The sequence below is a fragment of the Sinocyclocheilus rhinocerous genome, unplaced genomic scaffold (genome assembly GCF_001515625.1).
Source record: "Sinocyclocheilus rhinocerous isolate Xijiao unplaced genomic scaffold, SAMN03320098_v1.1 scaffold682, whole genome shotgun sequence".
Lineage (NCBI taxonomy): Eukaryota > Metazoa > Chordata > Actinopteri > Cypriniformes > Cyprinidae > Sinocyclocheilus > Sinocyclocheilus rhinocerous.
In genome coordinates, this window is record NW_015642528.1 from 953,447 (window position 1) to 979,680 (window position 26,234).

Consider the following 26,234-nt stretch of genomic DNA (forward strand, 5'->3'; position numbering starts at 1 on the left):
TGCAAAAACAAAAATATACTTTGTTAATTAACACAAAACATGAATATAGTGAATTAGATTAGTGTCTAAGATTTGAATAAGCCAGTACAGTAATGCACAATAACATCTATTGTAAAGCAGCAAATCTCTACCATGTGGCCATGGCCAACTTCCAAAGGGGCTTCAAGATGACTTAAAATGATTTAAAATAAGACAAAACAAGCATTATAATAAGTATTATAATAAGCTATCTAATCAAGATATTTATTATTTTAATTCACCCCCTCAATAACTAAATATAGCTAAATAGCAGCAATAGCTAAATATTGCTGTGGAAAATAGGGGACCTTGGAGTCTAAAAGGCTGAGAACCATAGATCTAAAGTGCAAATCAAGGCAAACACAAGAGAGAACTATTTAGAAATTCAGACTAATGAAAAAAATGAAGAAACTGCTCTTTGATGAAATTAACTTAGACCGTCCAGTCCATGAACACACTACATCACAGGCCTATCACTGAGCAGTAATTAATGGCTCTTCTAATAGGATCTTTAAACGAGAGGGCGTGCTTGTCGGATGCCTTGATTTATGAAGCACACTCCACTCTCTTTCTGAATAAACTGAGGTGCGAGGGGAGAAGGGGGAAGTTCTTAAAAGACATTACTTACGGAGTCTCCACACTCTTTCTGCAGTGTGTTATAGACAGAGGGGGATCTGTTGAAGAGAAAACCAGATTAGAGATTTCAGACACGCATAAAAAGGCTCATTTCAGGGCTCCAGACTAACTATTTTTACTAGGAGCACTGTAGCCCCTGACTGAAAATTTTGGGGCACACCTTAAATCAGCCTGCAATGCAATCATTCACATAATTTCCCCATTTTAACTGTATTACTGACAAATGCTTTGATAATAAATAGACTTAACTTATAGAAATTACAATGTGCAATATTCTTTTAATTTCAGAGGGACATGGCATTACTCATTACAGTACGAGAACACATTCGTAGATGGAAACAAATTATGTGGCCAGTACAAAAAAATCAACTAAACAAATAAATTAAATGTAAACATTTCTACAGAAGTTCTGCAGATGGATGCGCCAGGTGCAGATTTGGTAGTGCTGGGGGGTGGTGTGTGGGAGTATTAAAAATATAGATAATTTAATCATTAAATTTCTATTGTTTTGCATGTTCATTTCTTGTTTATACACATTTGACAATAAAGCACTAAGTGTCACGAATCCGGTCTATGAACTTCCGTTCACTCACCAGCAGAGGTCACCCGCTCACTACATGGACTCTCACACTACACAGACTGTTACACTATACCCTGGACTACATTTCCCATCATCCATTGCACTGATTGCACACAGCTGTAATCAATCACACGCTCACCTAAAAGCTATTACACACACTATATAACATCCACCTAGATCCTGCTCAAGTCGCCGAGTATTGTTTAGTGTTGTTTATCACTGTTTAGTTGATAGCTACTTTACGGAGCCTGCTCTATCTTTCCTAGTTTATTCATAGTCTTGCCTTGCCTGTTTTTCCCGCGTTTTGATTCTCGCCTGTGTATTTCGGATTACCCCCTTCGTCTTGCCGTTTGGACTCTGTTTGCCCCTGACTGGATTATTGCTGTGTACCTGGATTATCTCTCTTTGCCTTGCCCTGTTGGATATTGTTCACCGTCGAACAACCCACGCCTGTTTACTGGACTGCTCTTGTGTTTTGCCCATGCAATTCCAATTCCTGTTCGCTGGTGTTTCGACCCTGCCTGTGTTAGTGACCACGTCTTTTAATAAAAAGCTTGCATATGTATCCGCACGTCTCTCGTCTCGTCTGCTCCGTTACACTAAGCTTGAGTTGGGAAGCTTACAAAATGTATTTTATTAACAACAGCAACATGTGCAAAATCTTATGTTGAAAAGGTATATATTGTACTCTTATTAAATGTACCATTATTCTTCAGGGCTCGCAAAATTTCAGACATTCTTCAGATTCTTCAGATTTTGGTAGCCCAAAATGAATTTAAGTAGCCCGAATAAAAAAAAAAAAAGACACCGGCTGAACTTCACTGCGGACAAATCAGCATGATTAAAAACTTCTGTGATTGCTTTTTTTCTTCAAATAACAAGTCCAAGGTTAATATAGTTTTGAATTTTTAAATCAGTTTTATTTTAATATCGTTTTCAAATTTGCTATAAAATTCAGTTTAGTTTTTATTGGGTATTTATAGGCTGCTGCCCCTTTAAGACCGAATGCACGGCTCCAATATAATGATGCACTTGAGATTTCTTTCTCCACTGTTTACATTCACTTAAGACATAACCGACTGTTTACGAGAATACTTGACCTACAAGCTAGTGAACAATGCAAATCAAGGAAGGAATTTTATATAACTGTTCAAGATAGCCCGTCGGGCAGGGCGGTGATACATTTTGGTAGCCCGACTGGAAAACACAATTGCCCCGGGACGTCGGGCTAGCGATTTTGCGAGCCTTGTTCTTCTATAGTATTATATGGAACTGACCAACAACTTCAGTGATTATGTGTGATTTAGTCGCAAACTGAAGAAAAGTTTGTTTTTCAAGGCACTTTGTGACTTTTCTTACTTCATAGACAAAAAAGTGCAAAACTCTGACAAAACCTGATTTCTTGATGATTTGATATTTTATAATAGTGATTTTATAATTGTGATTTTACAATTTCAAACTATAAAGGAAAAAGTAGAAATGAATGAATGATAAGCCAATAAGAATAAGTGCTCCTCTGCTGCCATCTACAGGTTATAATGGTGATTTTAACATAAGTTAAATTTTACATAAGTGTTTGTTCACCACAGTATATTTTTGAGATTAACAGAGATTTCTGTGCAGAATTTTAATGCATCTCACACAATCTTTCTTCATTCTGCGGCAAATTCAAACGCTTCTCACTGGATCTCGCAGTGCTGTGCTGTAACAGTGTCACAAAATCAACTTTGATTCCCGAGTAAAGCTGTTTTGAGATCCGACAAGTTTGTTTGTGTCTCGGTTCGAGCTGATAAACGGTCCTCGCTGCGCAGCTCAAACGAGTAGCAGGATTTTGTTACGCTTTTGTTTCATTTGCCGTTTGATGTTACTCATATGCAACAGAAATGGCAGCGCTTACAAGTTAAACAACGAGGTGGTCGCGCCAGTGCGACAGCTCACAAAATTGAATCGCACTGGCAGAAAAAATGGTCGCAAAATACGACCATTTGGTCGCAGTCTCTAGCCCTGCATTTCCTGATGAAAAAGCATTCTGAAAGCTTTCTGCATCATCAGTTGTGTGATTGTGACACCTGCCTGTTATTTAAACTCCTTCAAACTGTAAGAGAACAAAACTGTGGTAGTGTCTTGAATGTTAAACATAATGGAAAGTTTCTCAGTGTTTTCCAGAACTCCTTGGACAAAAAATGTAACAGTCTGTAGGGTAAGATGTGAAGGGCATGTGGTTGGATGAGAAAGAGGAGGGCATTCTGGCCGCAAGGGCACCACTGACCTCGTCTCCGCTTGAGCTTACGCCGTCTCTGTTTGTTGACGAAGCAGGCCGCTAGCATGCTGAAGAGGATGGCTGCTGCCAGGAAACAGATGGTGGCCACAATGCCTGCCACCACCGGCCGTGCCAGCCCCTCGTCTGGCACCTCAGGCGGCGGGAAGTAGTCTGAAAGATACAAACAAGCTCGCCTTCAGCACGCACACACACAAGCGCTTTCATTCTTAGTGTGGGCTGTTTCAACAATAAGCCATACAGCTCATTCCGAATGATTTAGTTAATAGCAGGGAAGATCTAAAAGATTGAAACAGAATGAAATAGTCGCCTATCTTGATCCATAAAAGACATTCAAAATACATTCAAAATCACCCTGGGATACTTTGAGAAATGAAAACAAAGCCTGAATGGCAGCCTCGTGTTTATTCTGACTTCAAGTAGTGATTGAATTCTGACTGCAGCGCATAAACTATCTATTTAGTAAATTCAATCATTCAGAGGCGACTGTCAATCACTGGAGGTTTTGTTTATGTCATATTGTTCTTATGTTCTTGCTGTCTTAGTTTTGGTTATTCTGTTTTATATGTTGATTTATTGGAAAGCACTTTGGTCAGCATAAGTTGTTTTTAAATGTGCTATACAAATAAAAAACATACAAATAAAATTATTAGGCAGCACAACTGTTTTCGACATTGATAATAAGAAGAAATCAGCATACAGAAATATATTAAAATAGAGCAGTTAATTTAAATTGTAATAATATTTCATAATATTACTGTTATAAATAAATGCAGTCTTGGTGAGTGTAAGAGACTTCTTCCACAAAGTCCAAAGTCTTCTTCCAAAATTTAACAATTTCTTTGAACAATATTTATTCTTTTGATTTGAATTTTCTGTGGTTTGAGACATTGAAACATTTGTACACAACTAGACTAATTATACAGTCACTGAAATAGATAGAAACTATATCTATAAAAAAAAATATTAAAACAATAAGAGCACAATGCACCAATATTTCTAAAAATGGACTTGTTTTAATTCCTTCATTCAGACAGACAAACAGTGTGTGATTCATATTAAATCCAGCAGATGGAAGCAGAGACCATCACTATTTCAGAATCAACTCACTCCATTAATGCTTGTGTGGGTCTACACTAAAATGTCACAGTATAACATGATATTATGTGCAGTAAATCTCACAATACATTTTCAAAACCCATATGGACTATAAAAATCCTCAGAGCACTGACCTGTGCTAGAGACTCCCACTACATTACTGGGCTCACTGACATGGTCCTCCATAACCGCCATCACTCTGAACTCATACCAGGCTTCCTGCAAAATAGATGACTAGAAAACTCAATCCATTTGAATTTAGTTGCAGTAGAAAACCTTTAGGGAGATTTTCCCACCTTTTTGCTTTTTTCCCCCAAATGTACATTTAATAAACAAAATGATGACTAAATATTTCTTGTTGGATGAATTATCCTTTTAGAGCTACAGCATTAAAACGTTTTATGCTCAAACACATTTACACCTGCAGGAATGCCAATACAAGCCTTATGTCAATCTTTTGAAATGGTTGTCACAGGCATACCTGAACCAGGTCTCTAGCCAAAAGCTCTGTCTCTCCAGCAGGGATTGCATCATCAAGAACATCCCACCTCTCCCCGAGGCGGAACTCCATGATGTAGTGATCAATTGGCGACGTGTGATTGGCTGGAGGGATCCATGTGAGTAGGACTCCCTGCTGTGTCCGGTTGGCTGTGAGGCACCGTGGTGGGGTACTTATAGGAAATACTAGAGGAAACAAAGTAAACCACTGGATCATTTAAACATTCTGATTTGATGCTTAAGAAACCTTTATTCTTATTAATGCTGAGAACAGTAGTGCTGCTTAACATTTTTTTTGTGAAAATGTTTTTGAGAATTTTATTTTTATTTTTTTTAAGATGAAAAGCAAGTTCAAAAGAGCAGCATTTATTTGACATATATTTTTTGACATTATAAATGTCTTTACAGCAGGGTTATTATAGTTAACTAAAATTGAAACAGAAATTAAAATCATAAAAATATTTTCATTTATATAATAAAAATAAATGTTAACTGAATAAATTAAATAATAAAATATATAAAACATTTAATGTACTAAAATTACTAAAACTAAAAAAATTATATACATATAGAAAAAAAATACTAAAAATGACAAATAACACACAACAGAATTAACTATTACTAAATTAACTATAACTTCATTAAAATTAATAAAAATGATTACAATTTGAATAAAAACTATAATAGTATCTCAGTTATACTAAAATAATACTGCTTTATGGACACTTTTGGCTAACTTGATTCATCTTTGCTGAATAAAAGTATTCATTTTATGGTATAAATAGTATAGCATGAATTAAAAAAAAAAAAATTACTAAAACTTGACCTAAAATTATTACAATTTTAATAAAAAAAATATAATTGTATCTCAGTTATACTAAAAAAGTACTGCTCTATGTTCACTTTTGGTTAACTTGATTCATATTTGCTGAATAAAAGTATTAATTTCTATAGTATAAATAGTATAGTATAAATTTAACCAAAACAACAAAACATCTGAATCTACAGTTCAGATGTTTGCTGACCCCAAACATCTGACCTGTAGTGATATATAAGTGATACATTTGCTAGTATTACAGTATCATATAATTTATTATTATTATTATTATTATATTACAATTTCTTTTAATCACTATATTCCAATTTTGGATACTTGATTATTTATTGGTATCTAATGCTCAGTTCAAGAAAATCCTAAAAACACTAATAATTTTAATGTTAAATGTAAATTTCAAATAAAAAAAATCTCAAAATAAACATATACATTATAAATATTTACATATAAAGTTATGATGCCTAAATTCACTTGTAGCATTTAAAATGACTAGGTTTCAGTTTTTAGTGTGTTCTTTCCAATTTATTTAGACAAAATAGTATTTTAATACTATTTCGTAGTATTTGTAATACTAAAATCCATTTAGAAGACAATACAATTAAAATGATCAGCTTATCACTATCAGCCATAATTTCAATATTTCTGTAAATAAAATATATAATATAGTCTAATATAGTTACGATCATGTATTTGGAGCTTATTCAAAAGTACAAAAAAAAAACATTATAACTGGGATCAAAATACTGTTATCCTTAAATTCTGCCATTCCCATCCCTACTATAAAATGCATTTCTGTCAGGCAGAGATGATCTTGTCTTTGTAAGTTGTATCGTGCAGGTGGCCAACCTAGTGTGTTCACAGTGACGACCTCGCTGAACGGGCCCGTCCCCAGCTTGTTCTGGGCCAGGACGCTGAATTGGTAGGCCGTCTCGGGCTCCAGGCCTTGCACAAGGAGCCAGTGCTGCCCGCTGGGCACAGGCATGGACAGCCAGTCATGCGGTCCTAACTGCTCCCTCTTCACCCTGCAGGAGGAGTCACATGCACAGATGGAGAGAGTTCAGCACGGCACAAGCATACATGCGCATACGCTCCGATAATGATTGCCATGTCGCTCACAATACTGATGAGAGCACTGCCTGCAGCTAGACGCAAAAAGACAGCTTGTTTGGCTCAGTGTGAGTGCTCAGTGATATCCAATAACACAAAAACTGTCTCACGGTTTCCCAGAGGAAATTCTGAAGAATGCGTTTTCGGCCGCTGATCTTTACAAAAATATCCTCATAGATCTTCAGTGTGCCTTGTACGGCCTACAGCTCTTTTCCCTGGATCTCTTGAGAAAGACCTATGGCTTAAAATGAGTCTTATGGACAATACATCTCCTTATAGAAACCACCAGAATGGCTACAATGTTGTGGATAAGTGGAGTAGTGATTTTTTACAGACTACAGATCTTTTACAGACTTTTAACTACAGAAGCCCTGGACTGTCACATCATGTTCTGTTGCACATATCCAAGTAGTTTTGCATGCTCAAAACTTTGTGTAGCTGCACCTACAGCCAGCATGCCTCATTCTGATAAACTGCTGCCCTTGGCATGCATGAAATGACTCCCACCGGACGTCCCGACTAAATTCAAGCTGAATTTCTTCGACCTTCATTGTACGCAAGCAACACAAGGACACCATGCATGCCCCCCTTCAGTACAGTATTATCATCCTCATGACACTTTATTTCCTCCATTTATTATATATTTATATTTTATTTAAAATAAACCGCCTCTCCAAGGACGGACAAAGCATACATGGTGTCTTTGTTCACCATAAACTGCGGTCCTAACTGCTCCCTCTTCACCCTGCAGGAGGAGTCACATGCACAGATGGAGAGAGTTCAGCACGGCACAAGCATACATGCGCATACGCTCCGATAATGATTGCCATGTCGCTCACAATACTGATGAGAGCACTGCCTGCAGCTAGACGTAAAAAGACAGCTTGTTTGGCTCAGTGTGAGTGCTCAGTGATATCCAATAACACAAAAACTGTCTCACGGTTTCCCAGAGGAAATTCTGAAGAATGCGTTTTCGGCCGCTGATCTTTACAAAAATATCCTCATAGATCTTCAGTGTGCCTTGTACGGCCTACAGCTCTTTTCCCTGGATCTCTTGAGAAAGACCTATGGCTTAAAATGAGTCTTATGGACAATACATCTCCTTATAGAAACCACCAGAATGGCTACAATGTTGTGGATAAGTGGAGTAGTGATTTTTTACAGACTACAGATCTTTTACAGACTTTTAACTACAGAAGCCCTGGACTGTCACATCATGTTCTGTTGCACATATCCAAGTAGTTTTGCATGCTCAAAACTTTGTGTAGCTGCACCTACAGCCAGCATGCCTCATTCTGATAAACTGCTGCCCTTGGCATGCATGAAATGACTCCCACCGGACGTCCCGACTAAATTCAAGCTGAATTTCTTCGACCTTCATTGTACGCAAGCAACACAAGGACACCATGCATGCCCCCCTTCAGTACAGTATTATCATCCTCATGACACTTTATTTCCTCCATTTATTATATATTTATATTTTATTTAAAATAAACCGCCTCTCCAAGGACGGACAAAGCATACATGGTGTCTTTGTTCACCATAAACTATAAAGGGTGAATCTGTGACAAAACTGAAACTGACATGGGTGTTTGTGTTTTTAACTATCTATCTTACTATTCAAACTATCAGTCTTAAAATATGAAAATCCACCATAAAAATAAGAATATATGTTAAAAACGCTGAATACCTAAACAAGAACGAAATAAATAATACGTATAATATACATATTTAAATATACATATATATATTTGTTAATTTATAACATTAGATTACATTAGATGTATGGAAGCCCGTTCCTGCCACTGAATAAATAAAAAAATGGTAATTGCGACTTTTTATCTCACAATTCTGATTTTTTTTCTCACAATTACGAGTTTACATCTCGCAATTCTGAATTTTTTTCTCAGAGTTGCATACTATAAATTCATAATTCTGACTTTTTCTCAGAATTACGTGACATAGACCTGCAGTTATACGTTATAAAGTCCAATTCTGAGGGGAAAAAAGACTGATATGTTCTCAGAATTGTGACTTTTTATCTCACAATTCGGACTTGATAACTCGCAAATGCGTGTCATAAAGTCACAATTGCAAGATATAAACTAACATTTGTGAGAAAAGTCAGAATTGTGAGTTTATATCTCACTATTCTGACTTTATAACTCAAAGTTGTGAGTTTATATCATGCAATTCTGAAGTCAGAATGGCGAGATTCAAACTGCATTAGTGAGAAAAAAGTCAGAATTATATCCCGCAATTCTGACTTTATACCATAAAAATTGCGAGTTAATATCTCACAATTCTGACTCTCAGAAATTTGTTTGTATCACGTCATTCTGAGAATAAATGAATTTGCGAGACATAAACTTGTAATTGCGAGAAAAAAAAGTCTAAATTGTGAGATAAAAAGTCGCAATTACATTATTTATTTTTTATTCAGTGGCGGAAACAGGCTTCCATAAATATAAAATATATAGAATTCATTTTCTCAAAACAAATGTTTAAATATTTTATGTAATAATATATATAGTATAGTTATATCATCTTAATGCAAGAACCAAAACGTTCAAAATGTCATCTCTCTCACAGATTGCTGTGCTAAACACAAGGCATCCTTTGAGATATTGAAATTACACTGTGTTAGGAATATTAATGACTTTCAAACAGAAAACAGTAAGGAATCAGGTGTATACGTCATTCGCCCCGTTCCCATTGGTGAGTCATAATATTCCACTGAAGTCTAATTGATCACTTCCTTCATGCCCTTATAGCTTGAGAGTTCACAGGCTCTTGAGATGCGTGTTATTCACAGCATCTCAGCGGTCGCTCGCCACCTCTCCTGCAATGCACAGGAAGTAGCAGGAACACGCCAACTATCTGCGTCAATGAGGCTGACAGGAGCTGTTGAGCTCACGTGGGTCACCTTTAAAGGCCATTCATACACAACCTTTAAAGCATGAGTCACACTGCCCAATGTTTCAAATGACACCTTCAGTCAGCTCTTGGCACAGGTCTCCGATTGCTCAGGCACCCATGGTGGACACATCAGGCCAGCGGATAATGATGATCTAAGAAGAAGACGGAAGCAGAACAGTGAGGAAGGTCTGGCCCTTGGGTGAGGATTAACATGCTTTCATCCTCCATGGGGCTTCTATTCTTCTTTAGCTTTTGCATGTGTGGACTGCTGTGTTAGTGGAAGGGCTCAAGTTAGTAGACGGTATAGACTGTGAAGAAATGCTGAGTGTGACATACAGACACGGTTCCCTTATATGAGACACAGATCTGTCTTGGATGACAATGTGAAGAGCAAAAATCACATTGAAACTAATTCCGATCTGCGCCACATACTTGGAAATAAATACGATATCTCATTTCTTGATGAGTTAACAGCCAGGTAAGAATTCATGTCAGTTTTTTAGTCTGAAGCAACATATTCAATCTGAAGCAACATTTTCTATGTTATTTTTTATTCACCCGTAGCATGAAGAATACAGAAAACAACAACAAAAAATATATATCAATATAATAATATATGCCGTGATTCCTCAGTTCAGTTAAAATTGCAAGTTGCAAAAAAAACTTAAACAAGCACTAAGAAAGATAATAATTGGGTACCTTACTGCAGCCGCAATGTAGGCACATAATGCTGATTTAACATACATATATTTAAACACTACAGTTCAAAAGATTGTGGTCGGTATTTTTTTAAATTAAATTAATACTTTTATTCAGGAAAAGATGCATTAAAAGTGAGAGTAAAGACTTACATTATTAAAAAATATTTCTGTTTCAAATAAATGCTGTTCTTTTGAACTTTCTATTCATCAAAGAATCCTGAAATATTACACCACAGAAATATTAAGCAGCACAACCGCTTTCAACATTGTTTATTAAGTACATAATCAGCATATTAAAATGATTTCTGAAGGATCATGTGACACTGAAGCATAAAGTCATGGCTGATGAAAATTCAGCTTTGACATCACAGGAGTAAATTTTATTTTGAAATGTATTAAAAATAAACGGTTATTTTTAATTGTAACAATATTTCACTTTTTTCCTTTTATACTTTATATTTCATAAAATAAAGGCATTCTTGGTGAGCATAAGAGACTTCTACTTTAAAAACAAAAGAAACAAAAAAACCTTACCAACCGGAAAATATTTGAAGGGTAGTGTATATACTGTATAGAGTCATCTATATAAACATTCCTTTCCCAGGTCATATAATCCTTACACTTTCCTCTATTTTTCTCCATATAACAGCCATGTGTGTCTCTAAACTCTAATCTAAATTTCATGACTATTAATAGCTCAAAAAGGAGTGAAATCTGTCTCCAGGGCTCGCAACGGGCTAAACCTGTTCATGCTACATTCCCATAAAACACTGCTGGCATCTGTTACCTGGTGTGACATTGCAGAAATATGTTCTAAAATGAGTAAGTACCAAGTATCGCTAGCAAAGACACAGCTTTAAAGACATACAATTTAAATGTTCTTGTCGTACCCACCAAAGCAAACATACAAAGGCTATTGCGAAGCATGTGCCATTCTATAGGGTCAGGAGCACAGAAAGCTATAGAATGCTGATATTCCGGGTGAATATCGTAGAGGACAGCGCCACATGGGGAGCAGAATCACAGGGATGCAGAAGCGCTGGCATGGGCAGCAGAGAGATGAAGAGAGGCAGAGGAGACGAATGTGCTGCTGATTAAGCCAGAAACGAGAGTTTGCCGTTATGGATCAAGTCACTAACAAAAGTACCTCAGGGGCACCTCTTTAAACCCTGGATGTCACCTTACCGAAGCAAGTAATGAAAACTTTTAAAATTATGATACAGTAAATACTTACTTGCAATAGTTGGTTTTCTGCATACGGTTAAAATATCAAAATCTGTTTAGCACTGAACTGCGAGAAGGCACAAGACAAAGTCTTTACATTAATACATACTTTTCATGCATAAGAATCATCAGAATCTCTCAGGGCGTCATACTGTACTGCACAATACTGTACTGTATGTACAGTACAAACTACAGGTTCACATCTGAGTTCTACTGTACTTCTAAACATTCTTTAGAAATGTCATTTGATGTTTTCTATATTATCAGGATTAATATGTACAATGTGCTTCCATGAAAATTTTGTCCTCATTTACTTGCACTCATGTCACTCCATTATATGCATAAAAAAAGATTTTTAAAATATCCACAGAAGAAAGAAAATATGCTTCTGTTCTGTTACACCGAAGAAAAGAAGTCATACAGGTTTGGAAGGACATGAGGGTGAGTAAATGGCACAGTGTTAATGTATGTTAACGTATGTTAGCAAAAACTAAAATGATTAAAAATAGTTTTTGATCATTTAAATCAAGTTGAAATAAAATAAATTCTACCAGAAAAACTTACATTTCTTTTAAAAAATAACTTATGTTCCCTTGGCAGCTAACTGAAATAAGTACTAAAATGACTAAAACTTAAATTAAAAATGTTAAATAAATTAAAGCTAAATAGAATGTTTAAAAATATTTTAATAAAAATGACAAAGCACATAACATAACAACTAAAATTAAATAACTAAATTAAACAAAAAAATTAAATGATGACAACTAATTTTGGGGTGAACAACACTATAATTTTTCTCACAGTATGAACAGGTCTGTGTGCATGAATGTATAAATAACAATATAGAGCTGCCTTTATATTTTAGTAAAGGGGTTCTTGACATTAAACTATAATAATAATAATAATAAAAAACTCATACATGTGTTTTCCATAATAAATATTACAACCGATGGCACGCCAGACTCAACAGCAGACTGTTTCTTCTAAATCTCATAAATATCATTATTTTAGTGTGCTGAAGTGTTTAAAAAGCAGTCGAACTGCACACAACAGCAAAACTTTGCATGCAGCTCGACTCATAACGACTCCGTGGAGGGATTTTGCTGCCTGATCATTCCATTCCTATTCTATCGTTATGAGCAAAATTATCACGGCCAACATGCTAGCTAACTACTCAGAGAACAAAAAAACTCAGTGGGTCTGGATTAATCACAGAATGATTATCTTTGCTCAAGACATTCCGGTATGAAGTTGTTTGGAAGTTATGAACAAGACTTACATCAAACTAGACTGTATTTTATTAATTATATGCCATATAAAGAGTCCTGACCATGATATTATATCCATAACTATAAAGCTGCACTGACATTAATATTAACAGTGTGTCCGACTCAAGATTGGAGGGCCCTGCTGGTCATCTCACCCCTATGGGGAAAGGTTTTGCCCCATCCCACCCATTGCCCGCAGATGTAGCAGCCTCACAGCAGCGGCAGAGCTCAGGTCAACAGTTAGGGAAAGAAGCAGAAAGCAAAGCATGCTGGGATGACTCACACATGGCCATACCAGACTGAGAATGTCTGCTCAAAGCCGCCGTCGTAACAGGGTTCCCACGAGACGTTGGCCGAGGTCGTCGAGACCGAAACGTGGACTTTGGCGGGGGCGTGTGGGCTTGTGCCTGTGGGAGGAGGACAACTCGTGTCACACTCAATATAAACACACACTTGTACACAAAAGCTAAGACCACACATATTTTATTTCCCTAAAACGTTGTCTGTAAAAAGCCCTCGGTCAGAGCGATTAGCTCACTTGTCTTAACACAAACACTTGCGCTAACACAAACAAACAGACTCTGTGTGCATCATTTATCCTTTATCTCTTATTCAACAGCTTACTGTTAGCCTGTGGGGATACTTTTGAGAAAAATCCCTCTATACTAAGACACTGAAACATTTCTAGCAGTCCGCTCACAGCATATAATATCCCTCAGAGACCCAGCCTACCAAAGGACTTTTGTACAGAGAGCTTTTTGAGAGGAACTCATTGAATAGCTAACAGTTTAGCCTAGCAGCTGCTGCTTGGCTGCTAATCATAAAGTTTCTTTAACTAAGGTCAGTTATTCTGCAGTTTCACTGCAGTCAAACAGATACAAACAGTGCCCAATAGCACGGTGTGCATGCCAATACAAGCGGGCAGCAATATAAGGACTAAGCTGGCAATGTTTGTTTACAGCTGCACTAGCCACTAATAGAAAGAGACAGGACGTTAGCATTTGCGCTACTTTCCTCTATTGAATTTATAAGCTATATCCTATAAGATTAGAGTGTAAGTCTGCATATGAATATACTTAAAAATATTGAAGCAAGTAATCTTTACACAAAAATCGATACTTTTGGCAAGTATGTGGTATTAAAGTGACAACATGAAATGAAGACACCAGTCAAATCAGTACCCTAGAATGAGCTTCATTAATATACAGTACTTGATTAGATGATTAGGGAGATCACAACTAACTTTTTCTCAGAAAACCTGCTTAATTTTTTCACAATACTTGAGAAATACTCTTTAATCATAAATTAGAAATACCTAGTCTGTGAATAGGGTAAAACTGACAGATATCATTATAAAGTCTACATGGTACCCACAGTTTTCAACCAATGACTTTTCCTTTTTGTTTGATATACTGGATAAAGATTTTTTTAAATGTTTTTGATTTAGACAATTTAGTACGGTGACCGGGAGGTGACATGTTCGGTTCACTTAGTTTTGTCGTGGCCAGGACATAATAACTTGTGGGAACGTGATAATATGTCGTGGCCACGAGATATTAATTTGTGGGAATGTCATATTAACTTGTGGGAACGTGATATTATGTCGTGGCCTCGAGATGCTATGTTGAGGGAAATTATTAATTAAGAAATTATTATATTATTGATTATAGAAATTATTACATTATTAAATTATTATATTAACCATAGGCCTTGGCTACCGGACTGTATTACGTGTGATAGTCAGCATTCAAATGAATTGTATCATGAATAAATGTTACATAAAGTGCATAATATAAAATAGTCCTACAAGAAAACATTTTTATCCATCCTACAGTCTTTTAATTCTATTAACTGATATGGGTCTTTTCCCCATAATATTTGTATATTATTATTAGTTATATTTTTATGTTCGTTTATATTCATTTTTCCCTTCATTTTGATCTCTTTACTTAACGTTCTGAATACTTTTGTAAATAATAGCCTACTGTAAATGCTCGACATGCCAATAAAGCTTTGATTATGCTGACTGGAATTTTTGCTGGAATGCAGTTTAAATTTAACATATATTTCATTTTATTTCGGCTAATTAACAGGCCATAATTATAAATACTATAGTGTTTCGTTGAGGAATTAATCATTCACGTTGTTTCATTTGTAAATGAAAACACAACACGCTCATTTATCATTACACATGGGCATAAATACAATCATAAAGTCAAAACTTTTTTGGCATAATTGTCAGGCATTTATTTGCAAAATATATGGTAGGCTAGCAAATACTAGCATAATTATACAAAACGTTAACTAGGTAAAGCGATACACAAATTGAAAGGGGAAATAAGCATATATAACAATAAATATAAAAATATAGCCCTAATAAGTTAATCTAATAATAATAATAATAATAATAATATTTGATAATCCCGAGTTGCTATGGTCACGCAGGTTTGTTTACGCATTAAACTTGTGGCCATGAGAAAAATATGTCGTTCCCTCAACATAGCATCTCGAGGCTACAACATAAGGATGTCATTACCTCGACAAAATTATCACGTTCCCACAAGTTATTATGTCGTGGCCACGACAAAACTAAGTGAACCGAACATGTCACCTCCCAGTCACCGCAATTTAGAACAGAGTCATTCAGGCTGATTTGTGAACCCGTTAGATGAACTCACTGAAACAAAAGAAAGAATAATTTGCTCAACAAAATTTTAGTGAAGAGCAGTTACTGTTAAAACTAAAACTATATATATAAAAAACACAATAATTGAAATAAAGATGAAAAATAAAATAAATTCTTAGTATTTATAAAATACTACATCTAAAAATGAAAAACTACATCTAAAAAAACAGAAAATCAGAAAAGCTGCCTTGGCAACTAACTGAAAAAAAAAATAATAAAAAAATGTTTATTAAATAAAAAAATAAAAAAAACTAATAAAAATTACATAAGTACATAACCAAATTACTAAAACTCATGCTAAAAAATTTACTGAAAATATAAAAAATTACAGGTAATTCAAAATATTTATAATAGTATTAAAAAAACTAACAAATATATACTAATATACTAAAATAACACTGGAGCACAGAAATAATAATTAGCCAAAAAGTATTTTACATCAGAGTAGAACTAGAAAAATATATACTCAATATAGTAATTTCCATGACTTTAAAAAAATTCCCTGATATGTTAGGGTTACTCCTAGAACTCTTAGACAAAGACCACTGTTGTCCTGCAAAATATAAACTAACATTTTTGTGCACTTTCAACGAAAATAACACTCTTTAATCTAATATGATCAAAATTCATCGCTGTATGGAAAAACCACTTTATCGCAAGTCGTGTTTGTGCATCATGAAGTAGCGCCATTTGTCTCAACGCCTCCTACCGATTACTAGGAGGTGCGTGCTGGCAGTGATGCTCGTGGCGACATTGGAGGCGACACACTCCCACTCCCCGTGGTCCTCCTTGCTGAGAGATTTGAACTGTAAGCTGCCTCTCGGTTGGACGTTGTGCTTGCTTCTGCTGGGCTTCCCTACCTTCTCCAATAAAAGAAAACAGTTCTAGCAAACACTTCAGTTGGGTTGACAATGATACAGAATTCCTACTTAAGGATTCTTAAGGATGCAGGTTACCTTTCTCCATGTAATGTTGGGGAATGGGTCTCCTTCTGCCTCACAGGGGATGACCAGCTCTCGACCAGCCTCCTGCCTGTACTCCCCTCCAGGAACCACCAGAAATTTGGGTGGGTCCTATCCAACGCCAAACACCACGTTATATTGATGCAAATAGAAGATATTATCAAAAAGGTAAATAAGGAAAAGGAAGAATGAATAAAACCTACAAGTTTCATTCTTTACCTTTAGCACCAGAGGGGCGGGAGGGGACTGTCCCATTGTACCGAGGCTATTGTAAGGCACGCAGGTGTAGGTGCCGAGAGAGTCCTCTGTCACCTCAGACACTCGAATGCTCCCATCTTCCATTTGGCTCCAGCCAGGGTACTGCAACAGAGAGAAACAGCAGCACACATACAATCAGGGAAATCGTTTCCTGTATCTCAAACAGTAGTGCATGACAACATTTGATTCTCTACTGAACGAATTGAACGAATGATTTTGTACACTACCATTTAAAAGTTTGTGGTAAGTAAGATGTTTGTTTTTTAACCTCCTGAGACCCTGTGACCTCAAATGAGGACATTCTATTTTGGTGTATTTCTCTGACACTATACATGCCACAGTTTTAAGTCTGGATGTCCTGTACAGAGCACATTCAGGGCATTTCAGAGATACTAAATGTTTGGATGTTTCACTATGACCACTCCCTCTCCTTGGCCTTCAAATATGTCTGATATTAATTTAGTGACACTCTTATGGAAATATGATAATATTTTGTAATTATCATTTAAATCTGACTAATTTTCTAATTGCTTGTCATAAATCAACATCTCAGGAAAATGTTATGAGGTTTCAAATCAAAATATCTTTTTTTTTTTTTTTTAATTGAGTCCCGATATCCTCTACCGAGGACATAGCATCACTTATGAACGAAATATCATTTAAAAAATGTTTTTTTTTTTTGTTTTTTTTTTATGCTCTAAACAATGTAAAGACATGAACAAAACAATTTTTTTCCTAAAAATCTTTTCTCGGGTCTTAAGAGGTTAAGTCTTTTGCCCACAAAAACTACATTTTTATTTAAAAATACTATTATAATTTAATTAATTACTTTTCTATTTTAACATATTTTAATATGTTTCAGTCACATGATTCTTCATAAATAGGCTTTATAGTTGAAGAGGAGCCAGTGATCTTTGTCTGTGCGAGACTATGAGATCAGTGTGAACTGTGAATGAAACCCATCTCACACAGGCCCAGGCGACAGCATCTGTGAAAACACTGAGATCATTGTCCAGCTGGACTCACCTTCTCTATCCGCAGAGGCAGGCCGTCTTTTTTCCACTTCACTGAAGTGACAGGCGGGTTGGCATCCACCGGGCAGCGGATGTACCCCGGCAGTCCGATGGCCACGTAAATAACGGGCGGCATGTTTACCACACGGGCAGGGTCTATGGGACACAATAAGAGTAGAAACAAAAAATACAGCATAAATGTTGAGATGTTAGATATCTGATATATTAGACATGTACGGTTTTGTGCATTGTTAAACTGTCAGACAGATGAGAGAAGTTTGTTCCGGATGTCTCTCCGAGTCATTAGTCTGGAACATTTAGCACAAATCCTCTGAATGAGTCAACTACTGATGGAGAAGTACACTAATAAAGAACTTTTTGCTCTCACATCACAGAAGTGAGAGTCTGAAATCAGACAAAAAGGTCTGAACAAGCTCACATTGAGACTATTACTCAGCTAATCGTAGTACAGCACAGTAAGTGCCTTGGAAATAATTAGAGATAACTATGCACATTTTTTTTACTACTATATTTATTTTACTGTAGAACTAGAGTCTTAAGTTGACTCATCATTTAAAAGTTTGGGGTCTGTAAGATTTTTTTTTTTTTGGAAAAAAAAAAAAATTTATTCAACAAGGATGCATTGAACTAATCAAAAGTGAGTTTTATCAGGCATTCAGACATTTATAATGTTTTTTTTTAAATTCTATTTGAAAATATTTCAAATGAATGCTGTTCTTTTGAATTTACTTTTTTCCATCAAAATATATAAAAAAAAAAAAAACAGTTTTTTAAAAACAGTATCACAGTTTCCACTAAAATATTAAGCAGCACAATTGTTTCTTGATCACCAAATCAGCATATTCATTCATCATGTGAGTATTCAGCTTTACCATCAAAGGAATAAATTACATTTTAAAATACACGAAAATAGACAGTTATTACAGTTATTTTAAATGTTAATAATATTTCATAATATTACTTTTAACTGTACTTTTGATCAAATAAATGCAGTCTTGGTGAGCATAAGCTAATAACCAACCCCAAACTTTTGAATGAGAAATTAATACATAAATATAACAAATAAACACACTATACATAACAAACACGTTATTTGGTCAATCAAATGCATGTACAGAACTGTGCAATATCACAGGCAATGAAGGAAACATATATGGTATCTTCTAAAACCAACCAAATGTTTTGAAATGGTACTATTAAAGGTATAGTTCACCCAAAAATGAAAATTCTGTCATTAATTACTCACCCTCATGTCGTTCCAAACCTGTAAGACCTTGAAATCAGAGAACTTTCTGACCCTGCTTAGAGTGCAATGTAACTGACACCTTCAAGGCCCAGTAAGGTAGTAAGGACATCATTAAAATGGTCCATGTGACATAAGTGGTTCAACCATAATATTAAGAAGGAACAGGAATACTTTCTGTGTGCAAAGAAAACAAAATAATGACTTTATTCAACAATTTCTTCTCTTCTGTGTCAGTCTTCGACGAGCATTCACAAGAGTACCACGATGCATGCGCTGCGCCTTGATTACAAGCAGAGGAATGCACACATATGCGTCGTGGTACTGTCATGAACGCGCAGCGAAGACTGACACGGAAGTAAAGAAATTGTTGAATGAAGTTGTTATTTTTGTTATCTTTGTGCACAAAAAGTATTCTGGTAGCTTGGACTATTTTAACGATATCCTTACTACCTTTCTGGGCCTTGAACGTATCAGTTGTGTTGCTGTCTATGAAGGGTCAGAAAGCTCTCGGATTTCATCAAAAATATCTTAATTTGTGTTCTGAAGATGAAAAAAGTTCTTACAGGTTTGGGACGACATGAGGGTGAGTAACTAATTTAGTGTGAACTATCCCTTTAATTCCTTTGTGCCACAAAGCATAATTAACAGTATTATTTCTGATAACTATTCCATTCTTTATATTGTATAAACAACATCTAAAGCGAAGACTATCAATAATGCTGTAAAAGAGATTCAGTTGCGTGTGACTCATAAATCACAGTCTCTCATTAGTGAAGACACCAGCCAACCGCAGCATGCTGGAGAACGAGGGGGAGCGGCGCTCCGAAACGAACACTTTGAAGAAATACACTGCTCCATCTTAATGCTTAGCAAAGTGCCAGGGTCTATTTTTAGCACAAGTGGGGCTGAGGGACGGGACGATGGGGGGAGTGGACCAGAGTGGAGAAAAGAACAGAAGAAAAGCCAGTCGTGAGGACAAAGCACAGGACTGCTAACGAAAAGGAAGAAGAAAAATTAGGCAATCTTGATGCACGGAGCAGAGCTGCAATGCCGTCAGCCGTCCAACGGGGCCGCCATCGCCCACGCTTCCAGCCTGAGTGTCTGCAGGTGATGTCACTGCAGAGAAGAGGGTTTCTACACAGGATGATGTCATCCTTTTACATTCCCCCTCCTTTTTTCTCACTTACTGTCAAATACACTTTCTCTGCGCCTCTGCTCGCTACACACATGGGCGGCCAGACTACGTGAGACTGTTTCAGAGGACAGGTGAAAATTCCTGCAGTCTGGGAATTCTGCTATGATGTAAACCCTTTCCGCCACTTCAACCGAGCCAAGCTGGTCCGACACAGGCTTCCTCCGAGCGAGGGAATCTGAGATGTCTGTTGCCTTGGATACCACAGCCACTTCTGCAGCATTCATTCCTGTCACCATTTACTGCAAATGCAACATGTTTGGGTTTTGCTGGTGTTTTTTTAACAACGTATAGAAAACCCATGTTCTTTGCATCAGTCTATTGGCGTGGAGGATGTGAGCCGTGACGGAGTGATCTGTTAGCTTACTGACTCAAGGTCACGGTTTCAATTCAGCTCCAGACTCCGGGGACAGAAGGCCATTCCAATCTCTCAGCTGCAAATAGAAAGCGTCAGCCTGCCCAACAGCGGTAGTTGAAGCTAATACGCCCTCGTGCCCATGTATTGAGACGGAATATGCCGGGAGACTAAAGTAACCCTTTTATCAATTACAAAAGAGCACTGTTATGCCACTGTTATTCTGCATGCATGATCTCAATGTGAAAACGTGATGAAAAGGCAGAATCTGCTGGTGAAGGTTGTTACTTAATTTTCACACTCAATCCAGGGAGACCAATGTCACAGATTCAGGATGAAGGAGAATTCCTCCTCTATTATGTCATGTACTGTATGATATTACGTAATATAATAGGCAATTGGGAATTACTGCTTCATTTAAAAATAATTTGTTACAGTGAAAGGTTGTCATTGTATCAAAAGTAATACAGGCCATTCAGTGTAAGTTCAGGAAATCACCTACACTGCCATTCAAAAGTTTGGGATCAGAAAGATTTTTAATGTTTTTTTAATGGAGTCTCTTATGTTCATTAAGGCTGTATTAATTTGATTAAAATATCGGAAAAAAAACCCAGCCTTGGTGAGCATAAGAAACTTCTTTAAAAAACATTAAAAATCTTACCGATCCCAAACTTTTGAACGGCAGTGTATATCAGGAAGTCTTACTATATACCACTGTATTTGCATTGGTTTTAAACATCTGAGACCAGACTGAAAATCTGGGAATAAAAAGTCTAATTTGTAATGTATGTAAATGTATGCATTTATTTAATTTATAACAAACTGGAAGAAAATGTATATTATCATTAAATTATTGTTTAATTTAATTATTTATTTATTTGTTCAATTATTTATTTTTTCATTAATTTATTAGATTAATTTTTTACATTTATTCATTAATTCACAACAAATTGGTGGAAAATGTATGACATAATGATTACTTTATTCTTTAATTTAACAATTTATTTATTTATTGGTTTATTGATTCAATTATTTATTTATAACAATTTGGAAGATTACTTCATTATGATTACCAGGTCACTAATCAAATATAAGCACATTTGTGACACTGACTGTGTGCACAAAAGGTCAGATGTTCTTAGTTTTATAAGCCCAAGATGTTTTGGATCTATCTTAAATCATGCTGGATAACATACTTGATCATCAGTATGCTTTTCGGATTGTTCAACTCCACTGTATGATCAGCAGGATACTTTGACAAGAAGTAAAAATACCAAATGGATTCTATTCTGGTGGTTTCTCGCCTACATACTGCAGCTGTAGTTCAACATCTGCACTGTGCAATGCAGTGATAATTTTTAGGGGCATCAGAAAAGGACAAATGTTTTCAGATGAAAGACAAAGATTTAGTGTCTCTAGTTGTGTATCAGCAGACTGACTCACAATGCACTGTCAGGTACGCTGATGCAGAAGGTGGGCGCCCAAGGCTGTTACTCGGGCTGCAGGTGTATTTCCCAGCATCCTCAGGTTTCACCTGGGAGATGATGAGCGAACCGTCGATCAGAATACTCACTCTGCGCTTTAGATCACTGGAGAGAGAGAAAGAAAGATTGACAAAGAATTAGCATCAATAGTATTGATGATTCCAACAGCCTACACTACAACATACACTACCGTTCAAAAGTTTGAGGTCAGTAAGATTTTTTTTTTTAAAGAAATTAATACTTTTATTCAGCAAGGACACATTCAATTGATAAAAAATGACAGTAAAGAGATTTATAATTTTATTAAATTTCAATTAAATGCTGTTCTGTTGAAATTTCCAACTTTCCAATGTTTGTTATTTTACATAAAATAAAACACAACCTTGGTGAGCATAAGAGACATCTACAGTAATACATTAAAAATAATCTTACCAACCCCAAACCTTTGAACGGCAGTGAACAACATTTTTTAATGTTCCACTTACTGAAACGACATGAAAGTTTGTAAATACTGACATTTTTTTTTCAAAGCTATCCCTATAAATATGTATGCCCTACGTAAACTAATTTAAAGCCAGAGAATAAAGCACAATTCAAAGCCTTCTGAATTACAGTCTACTCTTTCAACAAGAACAGATGGAGTGTCCGAGGCAGAGATCAGAGAAAAAAAACGCTCCAGTGGACAAAATGCCTGTGTGGCCTCTATTCTTGCCTGTGCTTCCATCTGTCCTACTGCACAGAGCCTCTATTAGAAAGAAACAAATAATAATATCCTTTTTCTACACAGTGTACAGGCCACGCATGAGGGCGTCTTGGATGGCTTAGGGCACTACTACTTCTAATCAGTGCTAGTGGAGCGTATGATGACACAAGCGTCATGTCGCTAGATATTCTTTTCATGGGGGAGAGAAGGAGAAACGTAAACCATGAGAACCTGAGAGGGTCTATGGTGAAGCTGCGTTTGTCGTTTATCGTGATGATAGTGGGCACTCATTTTGAGCCCTTTCCTATTCAAGGTTACCATAAAGGACACACTGTTTTATGTAATATTTTTGTGTGCTATGTGTTTTTATGCTTACTAGACTATCATGCTATTGCTAAAGTCAAATGAAATCTGAGGTGTGTGAACCTCCAAACAAGTGTAATGACACTGACACATGCACACAATGTAAACACAAGTGATAAACACATAGTAACTGTCGTAGTGAACTTTCATTGTAACACTTTTTTTTTCTGTTAAAACTTCACAAAACCAAATTTCCCAGGTAAAATTTCAGCTTTTTTTGCCAATTCTATTTGCAATTGTAGGGGATCGGAGCTTGGCACTAATGAATCTTTTTTTGACTGACAACTCATTAAAAATAAATTAAAATTAAAATGCATCTGTTTATCAATAGATGAACACTACCATTCAAATGTTTGGGGTCAGTAAGATTTTTGATCAAATAAATTCAGCCCTGGTTTTAGAATTTAAAAGAGCTGTTTTCTAAGGAAGCTTATTTCGGTCACGGAATTTAAAAATATATATAAAAAAGGACTTTTTATCTCACAATTATGTTTTTTATTGCAGTTCTGGGTGTATATCTCACAATTCTCACCAATACCTTTTTTATTTTTTTATTCTGTGGTGGAAACAAACAAAAAAAGAACTGTGAGATATACACTCAGAATTTTCAAAAAGTTAGAATTACAAGATGCAAACACTTGAAACAGATGAAAACAGTGCTGCTTAAAATTTCTGTGTAAACCGTGATACCATTTTTTTCAGGATTCTTTCAAAAGAACAACATTTACCTTTTTTTGTATTATTATATTATCTATAAAATATCTAACAAAATATCTATAAAAAAAAAAAAATCTAACTGACGCCAAACTATTGAATGGTAGTGTACAGAATATCAGTAGTGGTGGCATATTTAGTTGCATTTTGTGCACCTTCAGTTTTCTACGAAAATGTCAAAACACATAGGTTTAAAAGATGTTTAACCAAAGCCTAAAACAGTATCACAATGGCCATAGTCCCTAAAACTCACTGATGCCTCAATGATGATGACGAAACTACATGGACTGTGACAAACTCCACATGGACACAGGACAGTGGGGGTATGGTACAGTAATGAACCCGATCAGAACTTTACTTCTTGAAGAAGACGTTATCTTCCTCCCAGAACCAGGTGTATGTTAGGTTGCCAGGATACGCCTCAGCCTGACAAGTGAAGAATGCATCCTGGGATATGTTTACGGTTATGTTCTCTGGTGGTGAGACAATAAACGGGGGTCCTGAAATAGAAAAGAGACACATAATAAATCAGCGTTACATATCAGGATGTGTCACATTCTATTGAGGCATATAGCAATCTCAGTCCTCTTCAAGGTTAAAAACAACAATATTGGAGAAAATATTTAAAGGGGTCATATGATGCGATTTCAATTTTTCCTTTCTCTTTGGAGTGTTACAAGCTCTTTTCAACAGATCAATACCTCATTTACAGTGGTGTACATACTGAATACCGAATGATATCATACTGAATGAGTTAATATAGGTTTAAGGTACCACTCAGCTGTACCATACATATTTGGATCAGCCGTCTCATCTGAATATCATTGGCCAAGATGATAAGAATTCTACCCAGCAGCCTACCCACAGATCTCACTCTACCGCCCACTGTGAGCATCGCTTCAGTTGGCAGTGCCAGTGTAAAGAGAGGGCTCTTCTGTGGAGAAAGCCTGCAGAGAGCTCCCCGTGCAGGCACGGACTCTACAGATGCTCTCCGTCCTGCTCGACAGCACACACACATTACAGTACAAAAACAAACTCGCTAGACAGCCAACGTGTCTACAAAACCGTGTTTCTGCAACTTGGCACTTTTATGTCTCAGCAGTTGATTTTTATTTAAGCTAACAGAAAACTTTTTCTTTTTGTTAAGTGAAGGTCTTTCATAAAAAATGGAAATTCTTTCACTCATTTATTTTCCCTAGAGTTTCCGGTCATTCTCGGTCTGGTCCACAATTCTTATTCTGGTAAAGAACCACCTACTCAAACGGGAACATACCATATGATCAACGTGAAGTGACCAAAGGTGTTACGCTCATAGAAGAAAGTCTCATTTATATAATGCAGTGTATCTCAAAATAATAAGAATCTTTATCATGATTAATGCATAGTATCTCATAATAAAGAGAAACGTTCTTATAATTAATGTTTATTTACAAAGTACCTCATAATAATGATAATTTTTTATCATAATTAATGCTTAGTATCTCAAAATAATGATAAACTTTCTCATGATTAAGGCATAGTATCATAATAATAATTGGAAACTTATAATTAATGTTTAATATCTCATAATAATGGGAACTTTCTCATGATTAATGTTTATTATTATTACTATGAGTTAAGTCATTATAACAAGAACGTTTCTCTTTATTGTGAAAAAGTTTCTCATTATTATAAAAAAGTTTCTCATTATTGTGAAATGTCAAGTCATTACGTTTCTCATTATCATGAATTATAGTATTATTTTTTTTACTTAACTGTGGCAGAAACAGGCTTCCATACCCTTCATCAACACCAAATCAGTGTTGATTGTGTTATTATACAGGATATAATCTAGCATTATAGTTAGAATTAAATGGCTACTATTACAACGATTCACTTTTAAACCATTCAATACAGTGGGTGAAAAAGAAATTCAAAAGAAGCGGTTTTAGAAAAAAAAGGAATGTCATTTTATGACTGCACTGAGTTTGATACTGATTTGATTAGCATTTGATGGGACAAAAATAGGAAGGAGTGCTTTATTGTTGTCTAGAAGTGTGAAAAAGGTGAATAAAGAACACTATTGCACTGAAATC

At 35.9% G+C, this 26,234-nt stretch overlaps 1 protein-coding gene across 6 annotated transcripts in view; it reads right to left on the reverse strand.

The window, feature by feature from the left end:
* Positions 1 to 26,234, reverse strand: part of LOC107756109 (protein turtle homolog B-like) — a 122,147-nt gene that overhangs the window by 19,674 nt on the left and 76,239 nt on the right. For 5 of the 6 annotated variants that reach the window (XR_001641783.1, XM_016573106.1, XM_016573104.1 and 2 more), the window contains exons 6-17: positions 24,518 to 24,659; positions 22,339 to 22,484; positions 18,095 to 18,237; positions 17,030 to 17,170; positions 16,805 to 16,921; positions 16,558 to 16,708; positions 13,446 to 13,569; positions 6,790 to 6,965; positions 5,092 to 5,294; positions 4,745 to 4,829; positions 3,504 to 3,665; positions 647 to 692 (exon numbers count right to left, since the gene is read on the reverse strand). Coding sequence is in view for 5 of the 6 variants with exons in the window: in XM_016573106.1 (XP_016428592.1) it covers positions 647 to 692; positions 3,504 to 3,665; positions 4,745 to 4,829; positions 5,092 to 5,294; positions 6,790 to 6,965; positions 13,446 to 13,569; positions 16,558 to 16,708; positions 16,805 to 16,921; positions 17,030 to 17,170; positions 18,095 to 18,237; positions 22,339 to 22,484; positions 24,518 to 24,659 (1,636 nt within the window). In the remaining variant the exon portion in view is untranslated. The remainder of the gene's footprint in view (positions 1 to 646; positions 693 to 3,503; positions 3,666 to 4,744; positions 4,830 to 5,091; positions 5,295 to 6,789; positions 6,966 to 13,445; positions 13,570 to 16,557; positions 16,709 to 16,804; positions 16,922 to 17,029; positions 17,171 to 18,094; positions 18,238 to 22,338; positions 22,485 to 24,517; positions 24,660 to 26,234) is intronic. The other variant, XM_016573105.1, reaches the window with a different exon arrangement.